The sequence below is a fragment of the Dermacentor albipictus genome, chromosome 2 (assembly GCF_038994185.2).
Source record: "Dermacentor albipictus isolate Rhodes 1998 colony chromosome 2, USDA_Dalb.pri_finalv2, whole genome shotgun sequence".
Lineage (NCBI taxonomy): Eukaryota > Metazoa > Arthropoda > Arachnida > Ixodida > Ixodidae > Dermacentor > Dermacentor albipictus.
The window spans coordinates 125,175,181-125,195,568 of NC_091822.1; the positions used below are offsets into that span (position 1 = coordinate 125,175,181).

The 20,388-nt window shown below is 45.9% G+C and overlaps 1 protein-coding gene across 1 annotated transcript in view; it reads left to right on the forward strand.

Annotated features, from left to right (window-relative positions):
- Positions 1-20,388, forward strand: part of LOC135910709 (scoloptoxin SSD14-like) — a 168,887-nt gene that overhangs the window by 73,699 nt on the left and 74,800 nt on the right. The window contains exons 6-7 of the mRNA XM_070533943.1: positions 12,757-12,969; positions 19,009-19,098. Of these exons, the coding sequence (XP_070390044.1) occupies positions 12,757-12,969; positions 19,009-19,098 (303 nt within the window). The remainder of the gene's footprint in view (positions 1-12,756; positions 12,970-19,008; positions 19,099-20,388) is intronic.

Sequence of the window (20,388 nt, forward strand, 5' to 3'; positions counted from 1 at the left end):
GGACGGGTCTCGCTGAAAAGTGTTATAGCCCGAGAGCTTAACCGCAGCCCCGGTTTCTTGCAGTGCAAGTACTGCGGCGGGGTACTCGAGATTTTCAATGTACGCCCTTAAGTGTGCGCGTTTCGTCCTGTCTTTGAAACCCCGACAGTTCCACTGTACAAGAGAGAGAGCTTGCTGTCTTTGTGGGGGGCGCCGCCCTCTAGGGAGTTGATTGGGAGGGGACGCAGCCATGTTGATTTGAAGGGAGATCGCCTTGGAGAGCCGGCCCAGGTTCCGTCACCTGCAGCTGGAGCGATTCCGGCTCCTCCGAGGGTTCGGTTAGATCGATGGGCCGGGTGAATTTTGATGGGCGGTTCGCGTCTTTGAGGGGTCCCGTTCGGCGGAAAATCCGGGGGTTTGACTCTAACCACGTCTTAATGTTGGCCGTCACGGCGGCCGTAACCGTAGCTGTGACCGCCTTGAGAAGACTGTCTTGAATTTGGCCAAAATTTGATATCTGAGCCGTTAATTCGGCAAGGGCGTTTTCGAGGGCGGTGAAACGCGCGTCAGAGCTCGATGGTGTCAGGTCCGCATGCACCACTTGCATCGGTTCCGGAGCTACATGGGCAGGGGGCGGGGAGGACCGAGCCGTTTCTAGCGCGTGAATTTTGGCGTTAAGGTCAGCATTTTGTGTCCGGAGAGTCTCGAGCTCACGGCGGAGGTCTGTGACGTCAGAATTAAGGGGGGGATGAGGAGGGATCTTTGGTGGAGGAGAAGATAGGGGAGTGCGGGGAGGCGGAGGAGCCCCGTCTCGGCTGCCTACCTTGGGCTGAGACGTATTCTTTGGTCTGCCAGACGGAGGGCCTTCGAGAGCCGGAAAGTCCCCGTCTTGGAATGTAGGGGCGCCTGTAGCGCGTGGCCCAAGCATAAGTGAAGATGTAGTGCGTGCCGTCCAGTCATCACCATTGACAGGCGCGCACATACGGTTTGGCCGCACTGCGGTATCCCCCCTGGTGAGATAATTTCGCTTCTGTTGTGGTCCTTAGATTGGAAAGGAAGAAATGTGAAAAATAAAAATTAATCGACAATATTGCAGTTTACGGCGAGTCTCGTCGCACAGATCGCCGAAACCACAAGTGCTGTCGGCGCGAACAGCGGTGCGCGTGATGCAGTTTGCACCGTCATCGCAAGGTGGATTCGCGCGCGCCAGGCCGGCGCGGTCATATACAAAAGCAGAAATACATACGGCAGCACTAGTATTGCTGTCACAGCATATTTGAGCAAGATGATGTCACTCTACCTTGCTAGAAAGTACTCATCCGAGGTACTCAGACTTTTAACAAAGTTGTGAAAATTAATATATGCACACAAGAAATGCAACTACCAAAGAAAGTGAGCTGGAAGATGGCTCCGAGGTAGCCTAATTTATAAAGCACCGCACGCACAATGTGGTAGATGTTTAGTCGACTTCCAATAAAGGCAACATGTCTTTTCGTACACGTTTTCCTTATTGTTCCTTAATTTCATATGTACACATCAACCAATTTTCCCGCAGTTGCATTCAATGGCTTCATTTCTTGTTTTTCTTTACATTATTATGGTTGCTAGTGATGCTGGTATTTCATTCCATTCGCTGGTAATACCATTTTAAAAAGTCAAACACATAATCACATGAGAATGCGGTATGCTAATTTTAAGTCGCATGACCACGATGGGCAGAACGAAAGGGGTCTTCATGGACACAAAGTAATGGAGGGAGGAGGACTTTTCGGAAAAAGTGGAGACGCGATACCTTCCTGTGGAGAGCGAATGACAGGGTATCAAAGGTGGCTTTCATTGGGGGATGGTAGTTTCACTGCAGGTGTAGTTGGCTACGGCAAAGCGCACGGAGTGACTCTGAACATCATCGAGGGCTTCAGTTACCGATCTCTGATGAAGATATCGTATTGAGGAGGCATATGGGAGTCGTAGTCGGATAGCGGTGGCGTAGCGTTTATTTTAGTAATGAATATGCTTATTTATATGCGTAATGGGGAGTCCAATAACGTTGAGATGGTCAAGGTAATGAGTGCAGACAGTGGGGTATAATTTGGGCAGCAGGATTGAATGCAATACAGAAATCATGTCCAAGCTACATGATGGGTGAACAAACTGAACAAGTGGCGGACAGGCATCGCCGACGCGCTTAACTTAAAGCGACACTAAAGGAAAATACTGATTCCAGCTACATTGTAACACAACGCTTCTGTAATAATGAGTTTGTCTATCGCAGCGAGAACGGAGCTTTTCTAACCGAGAAAATGACGAAAATTAAAAAATCGGAGTGGCGCCACCTGCCGTGGAGCATAGTACGTCTGTCGTATGACGCTGAGTGTGACATCATGGAACCGGGTGGCTGGCAGAGCCCATTAGCCAAGGGGGGAGGCGGGCGGTTCGAGGAACGCCGGCCATGCACGTTGAAAGAGGGGCTTATTCACACAGCGGTAGAGGCGGTGACGTGCACAGCACGTAATTGCGTCAGTTTTAGCGGTGTCAATTCAAATTGAGGAGCTTCGGCTGCAGTCTTCTACGCAACAGAGTCGTGTATTGGTCCACAGAAGATAATGATAGACTTCTGGGTAGGTAGGTTATCTATTCAATCTTCAGGTTTTCCTTTAGTGCCCCGTTAGCCATCCAGTTAATACAAGGAAATTAAATGACGTTCCTTTGCAAACATTCAAGAAGATGAGAACTGGCGTTGACGATGATATGACACAAATGTAAGAAACGTTTGAAAGATATTTGACTCGCCATGACGGCGAGAACTGGGTAATGGGACCACATATAACCGTTAACGCATTCCACATACGCAACCAGCGTTGTTACTGTTAGAGCACTTTGTAAATTATGGATTTGCTTGTGCGGACCATTATACACTGGTGATGATACAAATGTGTCTAATCGCAGAATAATGTTCCCTGCGGTGCAATGTGCTGGAATTGCTCTTAGAGCAATTAAAAAGCCCAATGACAATGCTGTTTGGAGCGCATTCTTCTTCCAGATACCTTGAGTCTGCCTCACATGTATACAATGTCGAACAAGTTTACTTGCCCTTGACACTGAAGACTTCCGTCTCGCTTCCAAAGCGTGCCACCTGGATATGCACTTCGCGAATTTCTGCTTTTCTTCCACTAATTCCTGGCTATCCCTCAAAATTTATGGCCGCGATCGCAAATAAGGGGAAAAAAAAAGAAAACGTAGAGCCTGCAGAATTCGTAATTCCTATTGTCACTGCATTCTTTGACAATTTTTTTACCTCTGCTGGCATAGCTTGCGTATGCAAGATCTTGGTCCTGGCAGCAAGAACCACGCAGTAGGAAACACCAATGACAAAATCAGCCTCATGAATTGTGTGCCAAGAATATTTTTCTTGTCTGTAAAATGAGTTTATACTGGGAGACCATGACCGCCAAAGACGGAGAAGTTGTTTACATACACTGCACTGGGAAGCTGAGTTAAGTTATAAACATTGTTGTTAAACATGCCCTCAATGAATAAACCTCAGCATTTGCTCAGAAACGCCAAAAACACGGACCTGTACATTCAATGTAAGGAAGTTTCAATGGGAAAACGTATTGATAAAGTGCTGGTTGATTGCGTCATGTTTTGAAAAGTTGACAAAGAAGTCGCCACTTTCGCCGTAACGTTCTTTCGTTAGGCCGGTCTCATGAAACGTCATTGAATGGTTAAATCTTCGCGGCGCGATTAAGCACTGATGCAGAACAGGAAACGCTTTTTCTTATAGGAACGCATTACAATTGTCCCAAAGGTGCTGCACGAAAAGGATGAATTATTTACGATGTCTTTTGAGGCCGGAATGGCTTAGTGGCAGACGTACGTTTCTCCATTGACGTTGAGAAAATTGTTTTGGCGTTGACTAACTTCTTGAACTTTATAATGGCGCAGAAGCGTGACATTTTGCAAGGCTCTCCGATGGGAGCCTCACCCTATCCTCCGAAGGCAATGTCCTCGCCAAGTTTATTACTCTTTCCATCTGTCTGAACTTTAGTTCAGAAAAAAAGAGAGAAAAATCACGCACGAGTACGATACTCCCCAACGGGAACATTGAGCGCACCTATTTAGGCGTTTTGAATTTGCGATATATTGTGGCGCATAATTTGATTCTCAACGACAGGGTCCTTTCGGTGGGGGCGCTGAGCCACTGCTCGGGCAGCTCTTGCAGCACCGGCGGCAGACGAAGAATTTGCACCGGTTTCGTCGCTCATTGTCAAGAAAAAGAAAGCGTGAACACGAGGAAAGCGTGGCTCGCGCGGAGCAGATTTTTTTCAGCGGCGGCGGCGTAGGCGAATTGGCGCATGCGCAGTGGGTTGAAGCCCACGCCAGCGCTCCGTTTCCCTGTAGGGTGTCGGTGGACGCGCTCGGTGCATGCCTTGTCGCCGCCGCGGTGGAGCATGTCTTGGGTTAGAGTCCTATATAGCGGCTGTGTTCTGACTGAACCTTATAGAAACAATACTCTTGCGTCCTGCTTTAGTTGCGAGTCGAAAAACGCCCAGGTAACCAAAATTAATCTTGAGTCCTCGATTACAGCGTTCTTTTTAATCCAGAGGGCCAGTTTTAAGTTATGGGGTATTACGTGCCAAAACCACTTTCCGATTGCGAGGCACGCCGTAGTGGAGGACTCCGGAAATTTCGACCTCCTGGGGTTTTTTAACGTGCACCTAAATCTAAGCACACGGGTGTTTTAGCATTTCGCCCCCATCGAAATACGGCCGCCGTGGCCGGAATTAGATCCCGCGACCTCGTGCTCAGCAGCCCAACACCATAGCCACTAAGCTACCACGGCGGGTCTGCGTATATATATATATATATATATATATATATATATATATATATATATATATATATATATATATATATATATATATATATATATATATATATATAGCCTATTGGCGCCACCGTTGCATTAGTCTTAAGTGAGCTTCAGTCAAATAACCATAGGATGGATGGATGGATGTTATGAGCGTCCGCTTTGGGACGAGATTGTGAGTTGCGCCACCAAGCTCCTGTTACTATAATGCCTAATGTCTTTCTTTCTTTCTTTCTTTCTTTCTTTCTTTCTTTCTTTATTGATTTATTTAAGACAATGAACAGATTGTCTTAAATATGTCGTACTTATGGTAAAAAAAGGAAAACAAAATCCACGATGAATTTGCATAAAAAGATTTTCTGAGCCCCTATTTGAACATTGTTTTTGTACGCCTCCGTTGTTTCTCGTTTGCCTACTTTTCCTCCACGGATGTTCCGATCGCCTCTTACTAATCTCTATCACGGACATGTTTACCTTTCCCCCTGATCTATCGGAACCCAAGGGCTTCAAGGAGGCCAGAGGCGCTAAAATCGACCGCTGGGCAGATGTCATCACATTCTAATAAAACATGCTCCATAGTTTCCCTAGCTTCACCGCGGCAAGCACATGCTTCTTCTTAATTCTTGTATCTCGCTTTATAGGTGCGTGTTCTAAGGCATCCCGATCTTGCTTCGCAAAGTAATGAGCTTCCCTTTGAGTTATCATCCATTGTTTCTTTCCTGATTTCGTTTTTTCCTCGGAAGTAGTTACTCATGGCAGGTTTCTTTTCCATTGCCGCCACGCATGAGATTATCTCGGCCTCTCTGACTTTCCGCTTGACGTTTTTTGTTGCTGTGTAGCTCACCATACGTGCCGTATACTTGCTGGTAAGCTCTCTAGTTCTTTTCGTCAACTGTGAAATAATGTTATTCCTGTACAAATACCTGAACACTCTCCCAGCCCATTTAATTTATTCCATATTCTTCAGTCATTCTTCATAATTATTCTGCTGTGACCTTCCCTAACTTCAAAACTTGTCCAGCCTATATAACCCTGCACAGCTTCCTTTATAGGCTTCCCGTGAGCGCCCAATGCGAGGCGTCCCACTGCCCTTTGGTTGCCGTTGAGTCCTGATTGTACCCCTGACTTCAAGCAAACAACCGAATTTCATAATGTAAGTCCTGGAACCATAGCACCTTTCCACATACCTCGGAGCACCTCCTACCTATTGTATTCCCATAGCGCTCTGTGCTTCATTATGACCGCAATTCTCTTCCCCTTTATCGTTTTTTGTTTTTTCCTCTGTTTCCATATATACATTGCCTTCGTTTATCCACATACTAAGGTATATATATTCTTTCCTCCGAGGTAGTTCTTGGCCTTCTATTAACAAGCTCTGTTCAATGTTTCCATTGAATACCGTAACACTTGTTTTAACGCTAAATTTCAGAACTAAATTATCACCTTCTTGTTCACAGATAGTAGCCAGGCGTTGTACATCAATTTGCTTGTTTGCTAGCAAAACAATAACGCCTGCATAAAACAAAGTTGGTAGCTGCCCCTGTACTACTGTACCCGTCTGTTTCTATGAAAGATTACACCTGATACTACTTCCCTCTAACGCTCTTTCCATCCTCACAATGTACATCATAAACAGCAGTGAGAATAAAGGGCACCCTTTCCTAAATCTCTTGCTGATAGCGACTTTGTACTCGCTACTCATCTTTTGGCATTCAGAACAAACGGTATTTTCAAGGTAAATCTCTCTCAAACGCTGTATACAATCGTCGCCTAAGCCTTCCCCTTCCAGAACCAGCATCCCACAAGATGTTGCAGTCTACATCGTCATGCGCTCCTGTTATGTCTTAAAAAGCCACGTATAACAGTTTTCTTTCTGCTTTGGAAATTTAGTACTCCAAGTAAGGACAAATAAGTTATGATTAAGACGTCCGCCGATTCTGAAACTATTCTGTAGTTCTTCCAATATGCCATTGTTCTCTGCCCTCCTATGCAGGTTTAATTTAATGACTGCATTGCTAACATGCATATTACCGATGTAGTAGACAATGATCTATTTGATTTGACAAATGCAACAGCGCTAACGCATGCAACCACAATGGAACAAGGACGAGAATACAAGCACTTGGGAGAGACAAACATTCTCGGTAAGAGTGCTGACACGACGGCACGCGTCAGTTTGGAAGCGTTCCACATAAAGAAATATAGCAGCTAGTCCGTAAGCACCCCCTCAGTATCGCTATTTGTTGCAGAGCTTGAATTTCTAGAACCGACCTAATACTGAATTGCTTGTCTTCTAGTATCTTGCCTTTGTCTGTTTTCCTTTTTTTTCTGTTTCTGCCTGCCCGTACGTTCGTCGAGGCGCGGTGTCATTTTTCCCGATTCTATGGCTCCCTCCCACAACCCCTCTGCCTTTCGCTTTATATAAGGTGACCATCTTCCATCAATAAAATTTAGTTGACAGTAAACCTCAGCGCTTGTGTCTCGTCCTTGTTCCTTTGTGGTTGCCTGTGTTATAGCGCTGTTACATTTGTCAAATCAAGTATGCACCAACTAGCCCAAAAAATATTTTTAATCAATGGTCCATATAAGCGAATTCTATCTTTTCCACCCCTTACCCTTATAAATTAAATGTATTCTACTTTGTCGTCAACTGTCTGCTATTCGTCTATCTTTTAAGGTTTCTGCTACTGCTTTTAACAGAGCTTCCTTTATTTTTGGTCCTAGTTCATTTTTCAACCTAGCGGAAACCTCGTTTAATCCTATGACTGTGCGCTTAGGGATTTTCTCTTCGGCTTTCTTCCAGTTGAAATTTGTCACCACCAGCTCCTTCTCTATCTGGTTCTTTTCATGCTCTTATTTTTACCTCAAATACAACGGCGTCATTGTGCTGGCCGCTATTTTTCGAACGGAATTTAATGCTGTGTCGCCTTACAGTTTGTTTTCATCTTCGTCTAGAATATGTTGTTTTGTTGTTCCAGACATCCTGCCTAATAAGTTGTTGTGGTTCCAAAATATTCTTGGTGCGGCCTTCTTTCTCCCACGTATTTCTGACAACCAGCGTTAAGTTTCACCTTTTATTTTTGCTTGAACCCGTATTCGAAGCAAAAATATTTTCCGGTATATTTCTCATTTTCTGGCTACTTCATCCTGCGGCAACTGCGCTTTTTTTTGCCTGCCTGCGCTCTTGTGATGCTTTCTGTCGTTCGGCGATCGCTTTTCGTACCTCCCTGTTCCACCAGCTGTTCGTTTTTTTTCCTTTCGAACGGGCATTCTGCTTCTCTTCTCGTGTTTCTGTCAAAATTACACTTAGAAGCTCACTATGTTCCCACTCTTTGCTTGGCTATTTGAGAAGTTCTTCCTAGACTCTTGTGGCTGTATTTGTTATTTCTTCAGCGTGCATATTTGGACTTACAATTCTTCGCTCCTTGCTCTCTTTTAAAACTACAAATCACATTTTCAAAATGGTGCGTTTATACTGACTTCCTATGCTGCTAAAGGTTTGTCGTCAATCACCATTTCTCTGTGCTTATCATAAATTCATTCTGTCATGGGGCAGTAATCAATGGTCGATTGCCTGTTTCCGACTTCCCCCGTGGTAAACCTTTCACACTTGGGCCCTGTATTCACAATAACGAGGTTTTGTCACTCACAGAGATCTAGCACTGACTTCCCGGTGTTGTCGGTACGGTAATATCGACCATGTATGCGGGCATTCAGGTCGCCTAACAGGATTATCTTGGTTTCATTCCCGGAATCCCTAATATCGGCACTTTGCATACTTAGGCGTTCCACTAACTCTTGCTTCTTGTCTCTGCAATATTTTCCGTAGAAAAATACGTTACGCTCAGCGAAGTTTTCTTCCACTGATTGTGCATGATAACCAAAGATGCTCTTGACAGTTTGTATTTACTCTTTTCCATTTGGTTCCCTGATGGATGAGCATTCCGACGCCATCTCCCTTTCTTTCTGATTTAGTTCTGTTGCACGCTTCCCGAACCTAAATCTCAATCTCTGGAGGCTCTTCCGAGTCTCTAAGAAAAATTTATCTACCTGCCTCTTTATTTAACTGCTCTCGATCTCTATCCCCTTTCCCTTTCTTTTGCCGCCCTGCATCTTGATGTAGCCTATTGCATGGCGCGCTCTCTTTCTTGCTTTTCTCCTTTTTCTCTTATTGATGGCGATACTATAATGTGGTTCCCTTAGGGGACCTTCTTCATTAGTGCCTACTGTGGTCTTCTGAGCCCCCCCCCCCCCCCCCCGCCTCCCCTGCTTAAAAAAAAGACATTTGCGTGACTAGCAAGTCACCAGCCCATTTCTCGTTCAAGCCTGTGATTGAAGTGGATTTCGCCTCGTTGAAAACCACCATACCTTCTCATTTCCCTGTAGACTTCTACAACCTCGAAAATTTTCTCTACTTAATTCCTATATAGCGTCATTTGTACCTACAACAGCTCTTTATACGTCACTGCATTAAAGGCACCTCTGGCACCGTGCAAACCACAATCTGCACCTGTGGGGACATCTCACGCAAGTCATCTAATCCCTTCACCAGACGCTGTGCTAGTTCTGCCTTCTTTCTGCTTAACTCGTCATTTAGCCCACCTGCTGCTATAATACAAGGATGAAACGGCGGGAATATTGCGCGAGCTTTTCTTTTTCTCACTCCGTGACAGCGCTCAATGTCCACCCTGGAAAATTCCCTACTGCCACCATTTTGTCGCCCTTCACCCTCTCCACAATTGCCTCTGAGCACCTAGCGAGGTTTCAGCCGCCGGCAATAAACAACTTTTCACTCTCTCCTAATTCCGAGGCCATTCACTCTCTGCTTCCCGTTGTCATCCTTTTCCGCGTGATTCGGACTTGAAAAGGGCCAATGACCTCTGTGTTTCTGCATTTTCTTTGTGGCCGCATAAAGGTAGGTGCAGCTCTTTCCCGCCACCCCCTACCCACGTTGCGCGCATTCCACGTGCTTTGTTGACGCTCCCTGTCTTGTCACGTCGGGAGACGGCGTTCGATCGTCAGTACCATTCTCGTTCATGATGGCGGCCCTGTTCAGTTTTTTCTCAGATGCTTGAAGTCTTTTTCCACCACCTTCCGGGCATCACGCTCCTCATTCAGCTTATTTTTCAGCTCTTCGGCAATTCACAAGCTCATTCTGGAAATTTTCTTTAGTCTAACATCGACATCATAGTGTCTGCAGATTGACACGATGTCGTCACCATTGTCATTCTTCCCCTCGTCTGTATTGAGGCACCCCCCGAACACAGCACGCTTTGCCGTCTAGCTTGCAATGTGTTGCACTTAGCTTTTTTTCAAATGCAAGCACCGAAGCTTTCAGAACGCGCGCCTATAAGCAAAGGCCGATACGCATAGAACCTAAACCCTTAAAATGCCGCAAAGTAATTATCACCGATGCTTTAAAGGCAATAAAGGCCACACGGACTTCTGGTATGACACGTGTTCGCACGTTTTCGAACATGCGGCCACGCTCTCATTGTCCTACCAAAGCAATATTCCTGACACGAATGCACACACACTAAAACCACTAATAGATGAATAGTCTTGTAGCCCTTCCAAACGGCTATTTAAAGGCTATACAGACAACGTTCGACACGGTCGCATGTATTGAAACACGTGGCACGAAAAGACGCTCTGACATCCTGCAAAACCAAATATAAACGAAACACACGCGCGCACGAAAAAAGAAAGAAAATTAGGAAAAACAATAAATGCCGCACAGACTTAAGGTATGACCTGAGTTCGTACATGTTCACACACGCGGCCACGCTATCATTGCCTTACCAAAGGAATACTCCTCATACCAATGCACACCCACTAAAACTATTAATAGTTAATACTCTTGCCACTTCCAAACGAATATCTAAACGCTATACGGAGCTAACGTTCCACACGGTTGCACGTGTTGAAACACGTAGCACGAAAGGACGCTCTGACTATCCTTCAAATCAAATATACATGAAACACACCCGCGCTCACGAAAAAAAAGAAGAAAACTAGCAAATTACTATTTAAACGGACTAACAAGCAATTTTCAGGATACCTATTTTATTATAGCATTGGAAAACTTAGCGGTTAGAGCGCCAATTCCTGTAGTGGTAACACAGAAAATGGCGCGGAAATTTTTTTTTTATCAGAACGCTTCAATCTGACGTGAGCATGTAACCGTTTACTGGAAGCATGCTGGAAATGGTGATAGGTGCGTGCGATAGAGGTTATACGCCGGCATTAGTGAGAGGCAGACAGCAAGTGTGGCCATAACTGTGAGAAAGTGTTATTTCGCTAATGAGGTCAATGTTCCAGCTGCGATTAATATTTTCGAGAGTGTTCAAGTATTTCTGCGATAATAGCTACATGTTGTCGTGGTTTCCTGTCCAACTGCTTTGGTATTTAACCAGTGAAAACGAAAACAATCGGATCGATAACGAAACGCGCTTTTGCACGTAATTCGCAGTTCAGCATGTTGCTGGAGCCAGCGGCGCTTGCATTTTGGAAGCTTAAGTTAAAGCGCGAGTGTTGAATATTATAGCAACTGCAATTTTAGGCAGTAATTATGTTTTACTTAATAACAACCGACTTACTTACAATAATCTCATAGACTATATATATATCCGAAATAGGAAGATTTCACTTCCAGGCCTCGCCACTTACTGGTTTTCGAGTATTCTTTGATAACCTGAAATTATAATTCCTACCTAAACTGCGAAGAGCGAGCTGGATTCTATCGCTATAAATCGTGGTCACTTCAATTCGATCAACGTCTCACAGCACTTTTCGGCCAGAATTGTCCGTGCTTTTAAAGGCTGAAACAATCAGCAAACAAACAAAAAAAAGGCCAAAGGAAGCTGAAAACATGCACAAAAAAGCTTACTGTTTTCGTCGCCTCCACGGAGCCCTGTAAAATCGCATCCGTCCGTCACAAACATCAGCGCATACATTTGTTGCAAGCAGCGCCCTCTAGATTGCCCGGATTATGCTTCTGGACGCCACATTCATGTAAGTCACTTGGTATGACGCCTTATGGCGATGCATCGACTCTTATGTAAGCTTGTAAGGTAGTAGCTAGCAGACTTTAAAGCTTCTTCCAAATATCGATATCACCCTCTCCACCTTGCCTTCTCCTATAGAAGTAGGTGAGGAAAAAACTCAACCCATCAGAAAAACAAGAAATGGTCACATTCAGCTGTTTTCTACAGTGTTTCGTTTACTGAGATAAGCAAGTAACTTATCGAGTTGTTTTTTCTCACTACGTCCCTCCAAGTTTTGGTCACGTGGTTTGTTTGCCTCTATACAGGTGTTCCACGTAACTTGAGCCAAAGTAAAAAAAAAAAATTATGGAAATGCCGCGTAGCTGGACAGAACCAACGTAACGTTTTCTGCCATCGCTTGGAGATGCTCAGATTATTCTTGCATCAGGTCTAATAACATAGCTAGTCCTAATTATTTAGTCAACTTCTAAACATTCTAATTTGGTCAAAACTGTCAATCAGAAAATTCTAGGCCACTATGAAGAACTCCCAATACAAATTTGGGTTGCTCATTGCATGCTGCATAAAAGTGTTTTTCCAAACTCGAAAGAAGCCCGCGAATGCACGCAAATTTGCTGCACGACTGGCTGCTTGAGGAACTATTGCTTGTGTTCACGGGCTTCATTCATGGTAGGAAAAACATATGCGCTGCTCAATCTCCGCTGGGTAACATCTCTTCTTTAAGATAGTTCTAGCAAAAGTACTCTTGTTTTGAATTCTTGGCCAAAAAACGTTTTATCCACGTGGATTGAGTCACGCACTACGGTGTATATGATTGGCTCAAGTTAAATAAGACAGTCTGCGTTTGCATTAATCGACAAATCGTGATGCCCAATCAAATTTTACTCTTCTTGATAACAGATCACTTGTTTCGGCGTCTGCTATGATTCTGTTGCTGATCTTCGAGATTGCCGTAGTTGCCAACAGCGAGTCAGTAGTCCAAAAGCAAAAAGTGGACGCAATGTGCCCGATCAGGGCAGTGGACCATGCGACCAAACCTTCACCATCCGTTCTCGGAAACTACAGCCACTGGGCAGTCACCACGGACGCCGCGCAATGTGCGAATGTGAGCAGGTAGGAACAGAAAGTTTTAGAAATTACGTTGAAAATCTGCCATGGTTGCTCAGTGACTTTGCTTTTTCGCTCCTAAGCGCGTGGTCGCGGGCTACGGCCGCCACGCGCATTTCGAGGGGGGGGGGGGACAGCGAAAACACCCATGTATTTAGAGTTAGGTGCACCTTAAAGAATACCAGACTGACAAGACTGATCAACTGTATAGAAAGAAGTAGATATCGCAGCCACCGTGCTTGTTCAGGCAAATCCAAACGCACCACTTCTCTTTCTCATGGCTTTTGGCCCAACCAGTAGTAATACATGACGGCTTTCAGGTAGATGAAGATTGGAAGCGCACTAGCTCACCTATATAAACACGCAACGCTCACGGCCGAATGAACTAAAGCGGCGAAGTGCGTGACAGAAAATTTAGTTCTCCTATCACACCCATCGAGAACTAAAAAAATTGAGTTACCTATTCTGATTTATCGTAATAGGTCATGTCAAATTATTTTCTGCTGTGCAAACTTAGAAAATCAGGATACTTGTGTTATTTTTAATCTTGCTGTATTTGCAGCGTTACGTTCTGAAGGCAAATGCAGAAGTTAACCTGTTAAGATGCATTACGTAAATATAATACTAAGACGAAACCCATCTATACCCTGCCGGTAAATTCACTGTTTATCCGTCACCTGCACGGGCAGTATAGTGTATAGAGATATATGAAATTTCTAGGAAGATGATTAACGACACAGCTTATATGGAAAAGCAGTTCTGCGGAAGCTCTGAAGGTGGAGGAATGTTGATAGGACGGATAAATTGACATCCATTCGTTTCTCAGCATAGATATATAAAGGAAACCTATAAGGGTTTCTCAGAAAAAAATATAGCTTCGCAGTTGAAGACAAAATTCATCCTGGTCTGGTGCTCGAACCCGGGGCGGTCGTGCTACAAGACGGTTGGATGTCAATTTATCTCTCTTAAACCTATAGTATAGTGTTCCGAAATGCCTACATTATTTAAAATGCATTAAACAGTTCTAGCGACAATTTTCGACTCGTAGAACACGATAAAAAATATGCGTAGCTGTGGATGCATTTTAAGAAAGTCTTAGTTGTCAAAATAAACACAGAGCATGGCATGCAATGCAGCATGTCACAAACGTTGAGTTGCTTTGAAATGTTAAGCCCGGCAATTGTTTGTCTATGAGAGACACCATATGGGCAGCAATAGTAAACATTTTTATAAGGGTTCCGTACAAAATGCTTATGGCAGGTTTAAATCACCTAAATACTTCCGCAATGAAACGCCGGTTGTATAATTGTGAAGTAAAAATACCTGAAATGTTCACTTTAGAAATATTCGAAGAGGTAAACTAATGAATGGTTTTATAGTATATCTGAAAGATAAGGATAAGTAGCCTCATTTCATTTGCAGACGTCATAAAAAGTAACAATGGGATGATGCGATAGCGTAAAATAATTCGATAGCATCATATGTGTGGATTTATCCACTTTGTAGGTATCCCCATAGGACCTAAGGAGGTGGGCCTTTCCCGAATGCAGTGCAGTGTTGCACAACCTGGCAAAGCACTAGTTGTCCCGAGGGAAGAATGCGAATAACTTGCACGTGACGCAGGCTAGACATTTCCAAGGGCGACGACAAAGCAGACGTGTGATCGGGTCCTAATCGTTAGAACATTGGGCTGTTGTGCTGAAAGGCAGGGGTTGAATCCCACTATCATGGCATGGCATGGCATGGCATGGCAAGAACTTTATTTTGGTCCAGAGACACTAGAGCCCGAGGGCAAACGCCCCCAGGCTAAGTCGGTGGCTCCGCCCACGTAGGCACCGGTAGGCCAAAGGCTTTCCCGATGTCGTGAGCTCTCCGGACGGCCAGGAGCTGATCTTGGAGGACTGCCCTGGATGTGCGCCGACTCCAGTTTTCCTCACTGTTGATATCTGAAGCCCTTTGGTTGGGGCACAGCCAGAACATGTGATCAAATAGACACGGAGTGTGTCCACAACTTTTACATTCTGCGGGAAACTCCTCGTCAATTTTGTTAAGCACAAAAGTGTGGGATCAGATTTTGTTTGAATCATTCTTAATGTGACTGCCTGAGCTCGGTTGAGGTTCTGATGGGGGGGAGAGGGGGGGGTTGAGGAAAAAGCCTCCTGCCGTCTCTATAGTGTGAGGTGATCTCGTGAAAAGTAGTAAGTGGGTCTTTGTAGCAGCCGCAGTCATCCTGGAGCAGTTCCTGATCTGATGCGCGGCTTGTGAGATCTCACACGGCAGAGTGAGCTTGCTCGTTAGGATTGCAGCCATTGGGGCTGACCGAGTGGCCCTGATGAGCCGGAAACCAGACTAGGTTAGAGCTATGCAGTTGCTCGTAATTATGAGTATTACGACTGTGTATTAGAAGCTTGTGCCCTTCCATTGAGACGAAGCCGGCTGAGTAGTTCCTAATAGCTGTACGGGAATCGGAGAAAATCGTGGAGCTTCTCCTCACTGTAATAGCAAGTGCTATGATTGCTTCTTCGGCGGCATGAATTGAGCTCGTTCTTAGTGACGCCGCGCTTATTAATTTACCACTCTCATCGACCATGGCAATAGCGTAGCGGTTGCCCGATCCATAACTAATTGCATCGACAAAAAGAGCTGAGCTTTGTTGTTGGTGCAGTTTACCCAGAATGCATTTGGCCCCGGCGTCCCTTCTGCCCTTGTTGTGGACAGGATGAATATTTCTAGGTATGGGGTCTACAACTAATTGTGTCTCCCCCTCCGACTTCATCTAGAATATTGCGCCCTGGCTTAGTGTTGGAGAGTCTTGCAATTTCTGACATCGAATGCGCCTCAATGAGCTCAGCTACAGTGTTATAAAGCCCTAGCTTGTTGAGGAGTTTGGTACTCGTTCCGTGTGGGAGTCCCAGAGCCCTTTTGAGTCCGGAGCATATAGGTGCGTTTAGCTTAGCCTTCTCTTCTTTCCTGCAGTTCAGGTATGATGCAATGTGCGTGACATGACTATAATGCCTGATATGCTCCGATGAGATTGTCCTCCTTGAGGCCTGTATTTCGATTTGAGACCCTACCCAGGACTCCTAAAGTACTGTTGTCCTGACCTGTGAGATGGTTTAGGGCCGTAGCATTACAGCTCCTTGCGTCAATGAGAAGACCAAGAATTTTAATTGTGTCTACTCTGGGTATGACCCGTATGTGCTGTCTGTGATTTTAATTGGCAGGGTTTCTAAAGTCACAAGGTTTCTAACACCTTGTCTCCCCGGTCTAATGAGCAGCAGCTCAGATTTACTAGGTGATAGACTGAGTCCAGTGCCCTTAAGGAAGGATTCTGTGGTGTCTACGACTGCCTGTAGTGTCTGCTCTGGTGCTGCGAGTGACTCCCTGGGGAACCACACTGTGATATCGTCAGCGTATATGACGTGCCCCAAGCTAGGGATTTTGGACAATTCCTCCGAGAGCCTGTGCATGGCAATGTTAAAGAGGAGTGGGGGCAATACTGAACCTTGTGGTGTGCCGCTGTGGCCTAAATTGTCTGGACCGCCTGTGACTATCCCGAGTTTGACCCGAGGTGTCCGATTAGCCAGAAAGGACCTCACATAACTGTAAAAACTGCTTCCCAAATTCAAGGTTGAGATTTCATGTAGGATATGTTTATGTGCCCTCGTATCAAACGCTTTGATAAGATCGAGACCCAGGAGGCCCTTAATGTTCCTGCTAGGGTCGTCAATAATAGTACGTTTGATCATGAGCATGGCGTCCTGTGTGGATAATGCCTTCCGAAAGCCTACGAGATTGTGCCTGAAAAGCGCCTAGTTTTGTATGTGTTCTGTTATCCTGCTATGAATAGCATGTTCGGCTACCTTGCCAATACAGGATGTAAGTAACATGGGCCTGAGGTTCTCCTTTGTTAGTGGTTTGCCGGGTTTCGGTATAAACCTCACCTTGGCCTCCCTCCATTCCGGCGGGATGGTGCCGGATCTCCAGTGACTGTCAATTTTGACCGTGATTATGTCTATGGCATCCTCGTCCAGGTTTCGCAAAAGTTTATTTGTGATGCATTCCGGACCCGGGGCAGATATTCCATTTAAATTAAAGAGTACATGCCTTATCTCAGCTGCAGTGAAGTCACTGTCCAAGTCCGGTTGCGATATTCCGGAGTAAGGTTCACTTTTTTCTTCTTCGTTCTCATATTCATTTTTAAGTGGCAGGTACATGTGTGCGAGGTCGTTTGCGACCTCTCTTGCTGTCCGCCATATAGTTACCTGTTTATTGACGAGTCTGTTTATGGCGAGGTTTGTAGTACCTCTGAAGAGCTTGTCATTAAGGAGGCTCTTCAATAGATTCCATTTGCCTCCTCTACGCAATCTGCCGTCTCTTTCTGAGCAAATTTAGTCCCATCGCTGACGTGAGAGTTGAGCCGCGCAGGTTTTGATATCATGATTAACTTGGGCGATCTTGGCTCGAAGTCTTCTATTAAGTCTGTGACTCTTCCACCTGGTTATAAGGGAATTCTTCGCTTCCAGCATGTGAGCAAGCTTGAAGTCCATTTTTGGGACTTCTATTTCTGTTGAGACTGCTTTAGTAGCTTTCTTAATCGTTGCCTTTTGTTGATCTAAAAGCTCCTCATAAGATTCACCATCTACGCTGGTTTCCTTACGCAACTTACGAAAGAGATCCCAGTCCACGCAATCATGTTTCCTTAGTGGTGGAATTTGCCTTTGGTGGTGGTTGGTCTGTAAGATGACCTCAATTATGTAATGATCACTTCCTAAATTCTCCTGCAGATTGTCCAACGAGCCTTCAATCGCCCGAAGGAATGTTAGATACGGGTTTATATCTCAGGTAGTGGAGGTACCAGTTCTCGTGGGGAAGTTTGCATCTGTAATAAGAGCAAATTTTACCTCACTGGCCATGGTTGCTAAATTAGTACCATTGACGCTCTGATGACCATAGTCCCATTCTCTGTTGGGAGCGTTGAAGTCCCCAGCCAATACGAGTGGGGCTGTATCTGCCTTATTGGAAATGCAGCCCAAGAGGGTTTTAAAATCCCTTTTCCTATCTGCCGGAGAGCTACTAACGTTAGCTATAAACACGTCGGCTGCTTTTTTGTTCTTCAGGATGAGCTCGATCATTTCTGCTTCTAGACCAACCTTGCACTTGGGAAGTTCGTGAGTTTCATAGGAGGTACCCTTTCGAACCAAAGTCGCTATTCTCCGACCCCCTGGAGTGATCAAGGTTTCGGAGTTGTAACCTGGTCGAGAGATATTTTCCTTAGCTAGTGTTTCCTGCAAGAGAATAACGTCCGGCTTAACTTTGGCAGATCTAATGAGCTGCTGCAGAAGAGCCTTGCGCATTCGGAAACTCGCACAATTTCACTGCCAGATTTTAATGTTATTGCTGTCGTTTGCAGCCATTATGACAGCATTGGTTGACTACCCGAACCCCCATAGTCCGCACTCGGGCTACCGTTTGTGCTTCCATGGACTGCCGATGCAGTCGCTGCGCTTGCCTTTGCCTTTACTTTGGGTCTTTCTAGAAGACCAACTCGAGCATCTAGATTAGTGATGAGCTCCATGATTTTCACCAGAGTCCTGTCTATTGTTGCTAACCTTGCGGCTATTCGGACTTTGTTGGCTTTGGGGGGTGCCTCCCCCTCTCCCATCTCCTCTGCCTCAGCGGTTTCTAAATATTCCTCCTCCGTTTCGCTAATGGGAACAGGGTGGGGGCTTTACGTTTGGGTTTGCCGGCCAAGGGTTTTGGAGCCGCAATCTACATCTGACTACGGGATGTTTCGGACCGTTTTTTAAAGAATTTGAAAGCCTCCCTGAGCTAAAACAGTTCTTGCCTTAATTTCCGATTTTCAGATTCTAATTCGAATATTAGGGGATTTGACTCACGTTCCGGCTGTGCCCTACCATTAGTACTCCTAGACTTTGCCCTTGTCGGTTGTCGTGGTTTCCCAGGGCCTCCGTTCTTGACTTGGTCGACCCAGGTTGGGTCACAGTCGAATCGACTGTGAATGGGACCTCGATCTTGCCCCAGGTCCTCGGGGTTGCCAGTCGACACCAGAAGATTCTCCGGAGCTGGCTTGTCCTCTGGATCGAGAACGCCCCCTGGAGCGGGAGCGCCCTCGTGAGCTGGAGCGTCGTCTCGTGCGAGAGTGCAAGTTGACGTCATTTCCTTTCAATGTCGTCGGCCACCTGTGGATAGTGCTGTTTCTGTCGTTGACGCTGTCGTTGGCACCTTCGACGCCTTTGTCTCACAATATAAGGCATCTGGAACCTTCGACTGCATTTTTGTCCCCAGTTGGGTGTGCGCCACCATAAATAGCGCACTTGGGATCATATTGATGATTTTCAGGTGGGGAGTGAGAACACAGCCCCTACACTTTCTAACACTCGGCGGATTGGGACACGCGTCGGATCTACGTCCGATTTCACCACAGCCGCAGCACACATCTATCTGTCGTCGGTAGAGATTACAGGGCTTGAGTACGTTACCACAAATAACGTGGTTTGGCACTCTTTGTCCTTCGAAAAGTACCACCAACGTTGTAGTTTGCTTGATCCGATGTACCTCGACGAGGCCCGGATTTCAATGATTGGCGAAAAGGGTTTCCAGTTCCGCGTCGCTAACGTCCAGGTCGATACCGCGAACAACACCCCTGCATATATCTTCTCCTACGGCGGTGTAGGCTGCCACTTCGAAGGGTCCATCCCTCGTATGCATCTTGCGTACCTTGGCGTAAGCTCTCACACTTTCTTCCCGCGGAGTCGATACCACCAAAATTTTTGACAGCCGTTCGGACAGTACGTGTCCTCCTTCGTGTCTTCCGTCGCTAAGGCTGCCGCCATGGCCAGCGCTCTGGAGAGATGTACCGGGCTGAACTTGTTAACGTCGAGGCCGCTGCGTGGGCGGGCAATTGATGTGGTCCCTTGGTAGCATCGGGATCCTAGAGGCGGTAGCGACGCGCTTAAGCACGCTCTGCGAGGTGGCCGTGCGGCAGCTACCTTTCCCGCCATGGTTGGTATCCTTTATAGCCACGGATTTTCCGCAAGCGGCGAATGCACGTCTCCTTCGGCGAGTGATGGCTGTCATCCATCCGATATCTTCCTCCGAGGTGATCTCCATGCCTTCAACAGCTAAGCCGGAGGCCATGCCTACACTCAATCGTGCGCGTGAGGCCTAGGCCTACAGCGCGAGTTAGGAGCTGGCACCTTTTCTACGCGGCACGCAGAAAACAGTTTGCAAAGAGGCGAAAAATAGACCCACCGGCACAAAATGGGCATCCACGTAATCCTTGCGATAAGACGCGTCGATCAACAACAGGTTCTCAGAGGTAGCACAAAATTTCGGCGCAAAATCATTGATCGTAGTGGGAGCCGATGTTTGCTTGACCACACTAGTCGGCTTATTATTCTT